The 9,179-nt window shown below is 61.2% G+C and overlaps 1 protein-coding gene across 1 annotated transcript; it reads left to right on the top strand.

Moving 5' to 3' along the window:
- Window positions 1-3,674: 3,674 nt before the first annotated feature.
- On the top strand, window positions 3,675-8,685 carry CSRNP2 (cysteine and serine rich nuclear protein 2). The gene is made up of 4 exons (XM_042894494.1): window positions 3,675-3,880; window positions 5,202-5,461; window positions 6,614-6,910; window positions 7,930-8,685. The coding sequence occupies exons 1-4, from the start codon at window positions 3,730-3,732 to the stop codon at window positions 8,683-8,685; spliced, it is 1,464 nt and encodes a 487-aa protein (XP_042750428.1). The 5' UTR covers window positions 3,675-3,729.
- Window positions 8,686-9,179: the final 494 nt, after the last annotated feature.

Here is a 9,179-nt window from a genome sequence, read left to right as displayed (position 1 = left end):
GCCTGTGGGGTGGGGGGTGTGCATACAGAGCCTATAAGGGCTAGCGGAGGTGATGGCCTTAAAGAGGGGATGGGGGGCCCATGGCAGCAATAGGGGGCCTATGGGGGCTGAGGGGCCTTGAAATGGGGGTCTGTAGGGGGTGTAGGAGGCCCATAGGGGATGGATGAGGGAGGTCTTTGAGGTGGCAGCCTATATGGGGCATAGGAGGACTATAGGGGGATGGGGTCCTTAAAAATAGGAGCCTGTAAGGGATGTAGGAGGTCTGTGGGAGGGAGGAGGGGGGAGGGGGCTTGGAGATGGAGGCCTGTGGGGCTATAGGGGATCTTTAGGGGGTGCTGGTAGTAGAGGTGGAAATATATAGGGGCAATGGGAGGCCTGTAGGGAGTGTAGGGGGCCTTAAAAATGAAAGTCTACAGGAGGCTGATGGGGGCTGCAGGGGAGAGGGTCCTTAAGAATGGAAGCTTATAGGGGATGTGGGGGAGATGTAGGGGCCTATAGGGAATGGGAGCCTTGAAGAGGGGAAACTGTAGGGGTTATGGGAGGCCTGTAGGAAATGTGTTTCCTGCAGGGGTGATCAGAGGCTTGTAGGGGGTGGGGGGTGTCTTAAAATGGGGCTCTCTGGGGAGATAGGAGGCCTATAGGGGCTGTGGTAGCCATGCAGGGGATGGGAGCCTTGAAAGTGGGCTTTAGGGGCTGTGGGGGGGTGCTAACAATGGGGCTGTGTGGGGTGACCCCAAAAAAGTGCCTCAGGTGGGAAGGGAGCAGAGGAGACCCTGAGTGAGGGACGATCAGGGACGGGTGGGGGTCCTTGGGGCCCTGCCATGGGGATGGGGACCCTGGTGGGGTCTGAGCTGGGTTCTGAGGTCAGCCCCCCACCCTCCCATACTGCAGGGCCTGGTGCGACCCGCTGTGGGGGCGCCTCCCCTTTTGCCCCCCCCATCTTTACTTGGGGGGGCTCCTTCCTTTAGCCCCCTGTTTTTTGGGACCACCCTTTTGCTCCTATCGTTTTGGGCTCCCCTTTCCTTTAGCCTCCTTTTTGGGGGGCTCCCTTTTGATCCTCCCTCCTCCAGACCCCTGCTTTTTAGGACCCTGCCTCCTTTAGCCCCCCCCCTACCTTCGGGGCTGCCCCTTTTTGTCCCCCTGCTTTTTGGGGTTGCCCTTCTTATCCCCTTCCTTTTTGGGACCCCCCCTTCCTTTCCTTTAGTCTCCAGCTTTTTAGGACCTCCCTGTTTTTTACCCCCAGCTTTTTAGGACCCTTTCCTTACTCCCCCCTGCTTTTTGGGGCCACATGGTCTCCCCACACCTGCCAGCAGCGCTGCAATTCGGGGCCGGGCTCCGCTGCTCATTGCGATGCGTGTTGTGTAAGTACTGCTGCTGCTGTGGAGCTGCAGCCCAGAACATCCATGGGGCTCAGCTGTAGGAACACAGGTCCCAAAGGAGGCAGCCCTGACCCCCCGAGGAGGAATCTGCCCCTCTCAGCATCCCTGCAGTGGTGCAGTTCTTAAATCCTCAGCTGTGGGGATAAGAGGCGAATCCCGCAGGGAATCCTCTGTGCCAGAGGAGCAGAGCTGTGTCCCGTAGCCCTGTCAGTGGTCGCCCCCCGGTTTTCTGCTTTATTTGTGGGGTTTGGACTTGCTGCTCACTCTGTCTTTCCCCCCCCCCGCTCCTCCCAGCAGCCCTAGGATGTTCTGCAGCGCTTTGGGGGAGCAGAACCCAAAACTCTCGGAGCTGCGGCAGCTGGAAGGAACCTCCTCAGGTCCTCATCCAGCACCTCCCAGTCTGCCTTAAACTAGAGAGCCCGGCTCCGGGCCTAGTGCTCCGGATGGGGCCTCCCCAGTGCAGAGCAGAGGTGGGAGCAGCTCCCTGCCCTGCCGGCTGTGCTCTGCGCAGCCACCTCCAGGGAACTGGTGGCCACCAGGGCACGCTGCTGGCTCACGGTCACCCCGTAGTCAACCACTGGTCAACCTGTTGGCCACCATTGGCTATCCTGGCTACCAGGGCACGCTGCTGGCTCGTGATCGCACTGTTGGACAGCCCTTGGTCAACCAGTTGGCCACCATTGGCTTTCTTGGCCGCTGGAGCACGCTGCTGGCTTGTGGTCAGCTTTTGGTCAACTGTTGGCCAACTGTTGGTCAACCAGGACACCTCTGGTGTTCTTGGCCACCATCAGCTGTTGATCAACCTTTGGCCAGCTTGGCTACAGGGCTGTAACTTCCAACTCACAGTCAACCATTGTCCAACCGCTGGTCAACCAGGATATCATTGGTCTTCTTGGCCACCAGAACTGCTGCCTCACGGTCAGCTTTTGGCCAACCATCGGTCAGCTGTTGGTTATCCAGGACACCGTTGGGGTTGTTGGCCACCAGGACGCGCTGCTGGCTCACGGTCAGCCGCTGAGCAGTGAGGACACAGGTTGCATTCTTGGCCAATGGTGCACACAGCTGGCTGGCAGTCAGCAGAACGAAGCCAGGCTCACCAAGCAGCTCTGCTGACAGGTGAAGGTTTGGAGCCTGGCAGTGGGATGCAGAGCATCCCTCATCCTGCAGCCCTGCTCCCAAGCTGCAGGATGTGGAGGAACGAATCTTTTCAGCTGAGCTCCTTTCAGCACAGTTTAATGGAGGGAAGGAGGAGAAGCGCTGTTGGGTGGCAGCAAAGCTTTTGGTGCTGAGCTCCATGGGGAAAGGAGCCGTTTTCCCTCTTTGATCCGATTCCCTCTCACTGGAAACAGAGCGGAGCCATTGATGCCACCAGCCCAACTCCAGGCTGCTGAGTGAGAGCTCCGTTGTTCCTGCAGAGCCCGGGCACTGTAGCATTGCTGCCAGTCACTCTGTGCCTGGAATGCTCTCCCAAGCTCTCCCTCTCATTTTGGGAGAGGAGCTGCAGCTGGAGCCCGGTGTCAATTGTGTCCCTACCCCCCTTTGTCACACCTGGGTTGGAGGTGGCAGCGCGAGGAGGTGCGCAGGGAGATGAAGGAGGGATGAGATGGTGGAGGGATGGACAGAAGGATGGAGGGGTGGATGGACAGAAGAATGGATGGGGGGAGGGATAGACGGACAGGAGGATGAGGGAGGAATGGACGGATGAATGTTGGGTGGACAGAAAGGGGGAGGACTGGGATGACAGAGGGATGGACAGACAGACGGGCGACGGATGGATGGATGATAGGATGACAGAGGGATGGACAGACAGGAGGATGGACGGACAGAAGGGCGAATGGAGAATGGCTGGGCTGATGGAAGGGTGGACGGATGAACAGATGATGGATGGACTGAAGGATGAGAGCTGGAGGGGGTGGATGACGGACAGACAGACGGACACCGGCAGCTTTCTCCAGAGCCGTTTGTTCCGTTGCCATGAGAACCGGCGCTGCTGCGGCAACGGCACAAAGCGGAGCGGGCCGAGTGCCTCGCCTTCAGCTCTGCTGTTCCCCCTCTCCCCAAATCCCGCAACCCAGCGGCGTCCCCACAGCTCGGCTCTGCTGCTGGGCTCCGCTGCGCGCTGACACTGTGCCACGCTCCCACGTTTTGGTGAAGGAGATGCAGAGAGCGGCGAGCTCGGCGGCTTTGCCCGTCTCTGCGCTGTGGGCCCGGCGCTGCCGAGCGGTGCTGCTCTGGGTAGGGGGCACCCCTGGACCCCCACCACCACGGTCCCCATCCCGCAGGTCCCCGCTGAGCCAGGCGGCCATTCCTCCCCCCCGTGCACCGCGTGCCGCAGCTCCATGCGATCCCGATGGACGCAATCGCGAGCGGCCGCCTCAAGAGGAAGTTTGAGGATGCAGATGTGGGATCCCCGGCGTCCAACTCGGATGATGAAATCTCCAACAGCGACAGCGCCGACAGCTGCGACAGCGTCAACCCCTCCAGCTCCAGCGGATTCATCCGTGAGTGGGATGGGGGGGGGTGATGGGGTGTGGGGATGGGGGCAGGGGCTTCATCCGTGAGTGGGATGGGGACAGGGATGGGTTATGAGGATGGGGATGGGTTATGGGGCATGGGGATGGGGTGTAGGGGTGGGGATGGAGTGTGCGAATGGGGGCAGTGGCTTCATCCGTGAGTGGGATGAGGGCTGGGGTGGGTTATGGGGATGGGGTGTGGAGATGGGGACAGTGGCTTCATCCATGAATGGGTTATGGGGATGGGGATGGGTTATGTGGGGTGTGGGAATGGGGTGTAGGGATGGGGATGGGGGCAGTGGCTTCATCTGTGAGTGGGACAGGGACAGGGATGGGGTGTGGGGATGGGGTGTAAGGATCCGTGAGTGAGATGGAGTGTGGGGATGGGACAGGGATGGGTGATGGGGATGGGGGCAGTGGCTCCATCCGTGAGTGGGGTGGGGATGGGTGATGGGGTGTAGGAGTGGGGATGGGGGGATGGGGATGGGGGCAGTGGCTTCTTCCCTGAGTTTCCTTGGGAATGTGGAGAGCGAACAGTGACAGAGCGAGGGGATGGAGTGTGGGGACTGAACAGTGACAGTGAGGGCATGGCATGGGGATGTGACATGGGGACAGCAAATAGTGGTAATGAAAGGACTGGGGGTGAGGGATGGAAATGGAGGTGGGCACAGTGACAGTGAGGGGACAAGAGCGGGGATGGGGACAGCAAAGAGTGGCAGAGTGAGGGGACGTGGATGGGGACATGGGATAGGGATAAGACATGGGGACAGCAAACGGTGATGGGGAGGGGAGAGGGTATGGGGACAGGAAAGAGTGTCAAAGTGAAGGGGACAGAGCGTGGTGACAAAGTGAGGGGACAGGGATGGGGATGGGACACAGAGACAGTGAACAGTGAGCGAGTGAGGGGACAGGAAACAGTGACAGCGAGGGGATGGAGCACAGGGGATGGGGACAGACGAGGGGACAGGGCGGGGGGGTGGGACAGGGGTGGGGACAGACCCTGGCTGTGAGGGGGTGCTGGCCTTGCTCCCCCCACGCACACCCCTTGCAATCGCATGCCTTCATCCTCAAACCAGGATCCCACTGGCACCTCCCCTACTGCAATACCTCACGATAACGGAATTAACGAGGCATTGGGATTAATGGGGTTTGTCCTGACAGTATCAGAAGGAAGCACGCAGCCCATGCGGGCACGGCTCGGTTGCCGACCCCTGCTCAGGGCTGCAGCAAAGCTCCATCCCACCCCAACCCATTGCACCGGGAGGCACCGGGGCTCCCGTTCCTATTCCCTCGTCCTCCCTCCTTGCAGCCACCTCCATCCTGAAGAGGCAGAAGCAGCTGCGCAGGAAGAATGTGCGCTTCGACCAGGTGACGGTGTATTACTTCGCCCGGCGCCAGGGCTTCACCAGCGTGCCCAGCCAGGGTGGCAGCTCACTTGGCATGGCCCCGCGGCACAACTCGGTGCGCAGCTACACGCTGTGCGAGTTTGCACAGGAGCAGGAGGTGAACCACCGCGAGATCCTGCGTGAGCACCTCAAGGAGGAGAAGCTGCATGCCAAGAAGATGAAGGTAGGATCGGGCATCGCCCTTTTTAGGTGCTGCTGGGTTGTGGTCAACCACCTGTCAGCCGTTGGTCAGCTGTTGGGCAGCGAGGATGCCCTGCTGGCTCGTGGTCATTTGTTTGTCAGCTGATTGTCTGCTGTTGGTCAATAGTTGGTTGATCACTGGTCGACCGTTGGTCGACCAGGGCGTGCTGTTGGCTCACGGTCAACCGTTGATCGGCTGTTGGTCAGCAGTTGGCCAATGAGAACACGCTTCTGGTCCACGATCAGCCACTTGTCAACCATTGGTCAGCTCATGGTCAACCATTGGCCAACCGCTTGTCAACCGTTGGCCGGCTGTTCCTCAACCACCGGCCACCCAGAACGTTGTCGGCCATCTTGGCCACCAGGGCGCACTGCTGGCTCCTGGTCACTCTGGTCTTTCTCCACAGTTCCCTTCCAAACTTCTCTGCTGGAAATTCCAGTCTGGAAGGTTGTGGTACCTGAGATCAAATCCCAGCTCAACCCTTTTCCCATCCTGACCTCGTTATGCGTTCCCTCAGGCGTTGTCTGGGGTTGGGCTTCATTTAATGTGACACGGCCCTGGGATTAATCAGGCTGCTGCTGCCATGACAACATTTGGCAGAGAGATGCAGAGCCAACACTTCTTTTTTAAGTCTTTTGTTAAATTGAACTTTTTCTGCCACTTAAGCTATCGATGGGGAGCGCATTATGGATGGGGTGGTGATGGGGATCAGTCCCCACGTTTCTCACGAGGGTTCTTGCTGCTTCCCCCCCTCCTCGAAACGTTTCTGTTGCGATTTCTAGCTTCGTTCCAATCCCAAACCCTGCAGCTGCCTCTCAGCTCTCTCCAAGCCCCGATATTTTGGGAAGCAGTGACCTCCTTTTCTCAAGCCGTTTGCAGCACGGAGGGAAGGAGGCAGAGGTGCCCTCCTGAGCGCTGCGGCGTTGCTTTCCTGCCTTTATTGCAGATGCGGGGTCCCGCAGACACAGCGCGCTCCTTCCTGCTGTGTCTGGGATGGGTTGGGGTCGGACTGGGTGATCTCAGACTTCCAAACTTAAGGATTCTGCAGCACAGGGGACCCCGCGGGTCCCCTCACGCCGTGCTGGGGCTCCGCAGCCTCCCAGCACGGCGCTGAGCGCTGACCTGACCCCGCAGCTCACCAAGAACGGCACGGTGGAGTCGGAGGAGGCGGAAGGGCTGACGCTGGAGGACATCTCAGACGACGACATCGACGTGGAGAACGTGGAGGTGGATGACTACTTCTTCCTGCAGCCCCTGCCCACCAAGCAGCGGCGGGCACTGCTCCGTGCCTCCGGCGTGCACCGCATTGACGCCGAGGAGAAGCAGGAGCTGCGCGCCATCCGGCTGTCGCGAGAGGAGTGCGGCTGCGACTGCCGCCTGTACTGCGACCCCGAGGCCTGCGCCTGCAGCCAGGCGGGCATCAAGTGCCAGGTGAGTGACGAGTGGCAGAGGGCTGCAAGGGACCTCGGGGGTCCTCTGTCCAACCCCCAGAGCAGAGGCACGGCACTGGGGCAGGGCAGGTTTGGATCTCTCCAGAAAGGAGCGCCTCCCTGCTCTGCTGGCCACGCACCGCAGTGCCCCCAGGGAACCTTTGGCCTTCTTGGCCACCGGGGCACGCTGCTGGCTTGTGGTCAGCTGCTGGCCAATGGTACGGCATTGGCCTTCTTGGCTCTGAGGGCCTTGTGGTCAGTTGTTGGCCAACCAGGACACGCTACTGGCTCACGATCACCCTGTGGTCAACTGTTGGCCATGAGGTCACGCTGATGGTTTGTGGGCAACTGGAGGGCAGATGGAGGTTGGACGTCAGGGAAGTTGTGTGCTGTGAGAGCGGTGAGGGGCTGAACAGCTGCCCAGAGAGGCTGCGATGCCCCGTCCATCCCTGGAGGTGTTGGAGGCCAGGCTGGATGGGGCCCTGGGCAGCCTGGGCTGCTGTGAAATGTGGAGGTTGGTGGCCCTGCGTGTGGCGGGGGGTTGGAGCTCCGCGATCCTGGAGCTCCCTTCCAACCCAACCATTCTGTGATTCTGTGAACTGTTTGCCAAGTCTTGGCCAAGCAGAAACCCATTGGCATTTTTGGCTGCTGGGCTGCACTTACTGGTTCATGGTCAACCATTGGCCAACCAGCAGCCCGCTGGTGTTCTTGGCCACAAGGGCACACCGATGGCCTGCAGTCAACCATTGGTCAACCACTGATCACCCATTGGCCAACCAGGCTGCCATTGGTGTTCTTGGCCACTGGCATGCACTGCAGCCTCACCATCACCCGTTGGTCACCCGTTGGTCAACCTGTTGGTCAACCGTTGGTCAACCCGTTGGCTGGCAGCACACAGTGCTGGCTCGCAGTCACCCTGTTGGCCACTGCAACTTCATCCTTGGAGCTCCTTCTCCGTTCGGGGCGCTGCGTCGGGCTGGAGGCAGAGCAGCGCTTCCCGCAGCCTCGCTGTCCCCACAGGTGGACCGCATGTCCTTCCCCTGCGGCTGCTCGCGGGACGGCTGCGGGAACATGGCCGGCCGCATCGAGTTCAACCCCATCCGCGTGCGGACTCACTACCTCCACACCATCATGAAGCTGGAGCTGGAGAACAAGCGGCAAAGCGCGCGGCCCGGCGACGAGGAGCTGCAGGGCGCCAGCAGCTCGTGGCCCCCCGGCACGCAGCCCCCCGAGACGCAGGACTTCCAGGAGTTCATGGCCGAGAACGAGACGGCCGTCATGCACCTGCAGACCGCTGAGGAGCTGGAGAGGCTGAAGGCCGAGGAAGACTCCAGCGGCAGCTCCGGCGTGGAGAGCGTCGGCGTCTGCATCCTGGAGGAGCCGCTGGCCGTGCCGGAGGCGCTGTGCCCGGGGTTGGCGGCCCCCATCCTCATCCAAGCGCAGCTGCCGCCGGGATCCTCCGTGCTCTGCTTCGCCGACGGCGCCGAGCAGCCGGCGGCCGCGCAGCCCTACTTGAACGCCGCTCCGCTGCTGTACTACCAGGTGGAGCCGCGCTCCGCGCCGGGCCCCAAGGGCGAGAACGGTGCCGACGAGCGCCCCAAGGACACCGGGACCGACGCCGCGGCCCCCGCAGCGCCGTGCAGCCGCGCCGCCCCGAGCAAAGGGGACGGGGCGAAGGGCGCGGGGCCGGAGGGCGCGCAGAGCTGCGCTGCGTCGCTCGGCCCCCCGGCGCCCCGCGAGGCGCCCGGCCCCGAGGAGCCCCCCCGGGGGGTGTGAAGCCCCCCGCCCGTTATTTATTGAGGAGATTCCACGGCGCGGCGCTGCCCCGAACGGGGAGGGAGGGAAGGGAGGAGGAGCGGGGACCGCTCGAACGGATGGCGGCACGCGGAGCGCCGAGGGGACGGACGGACAGACGCGCAGACACGGAGCCCGTGGGGCTGCAGTCCTGCTTGGGGCACCGAGACGGACAGACGCACGGACACCGTGGGCCGCGTCCCCGCGGAGCTGCTTGGGGCGCCCTGTGCTCAGCGGTGCCCGCTTCCCCCCGCTGCCCACCCAGGGCCCCTCCTCCTTTTTGTTTTGGGCACAGAAGACTTTGGGGTGGTTTGTGGTTTTGTTTGTTTGTTTGTTTGTTTTCTTTTTTGTATCTTTTGGGTTTTTGTAATTATTCTTTTTTTGTATTTTTTGTTTTTGTTTTTGTTTTTTAATTATTTTTTTTTTAACGTGCTGAATGTTTACGGGGCCGCACCGCAGCCCAGCGCCACCCCCCC

This window comes from Lagopus leucura, unplaced genomic scaffold, assembly GCF_019238085.1.
Source record: "Lagopus leucura isolate 7727_CA_CO unplaced genomic scaffold, USGS_WTPT01 229-2_obj-0_obj, whole genome shotgun sequence".
NCBI classification, from domain to species: Eukaryota; Metazoa; Chordata; class Aves; order Galliformes; family Phasianidae; genus Lagopus; species Lagopus leucura.
Note: the sequence above shows the minus strand (reverse complement) of the source record. Positions and strands in the feature narration are given on the sequence as shown.

Bases quoted from the DNA above. Each gene is read 5' to 3' on its own strand.
- CSRNP2 (XM_042894494.1), top strand. From the start codon at position 3,730: ATGGACGCAATCGCGAGCGGCCGCCTCAAGAGGAAGTTTGAGGATGCA. The intron at 3,881-5,201 runs GTGAGTGGGATG...CCCTCCTTGCAG, and splicing joins CAGCTCCAGCGGATTCATCC to CCACCTCCATCCTGAAGAGG. The intron at 6,911-7,929 runs GTGAGTGACGAG...CTGTCCCCACAG, and splicing joins AGGCGGGCATCAAGTGCCAG to GTGGACCGCATGTCCTTCCC.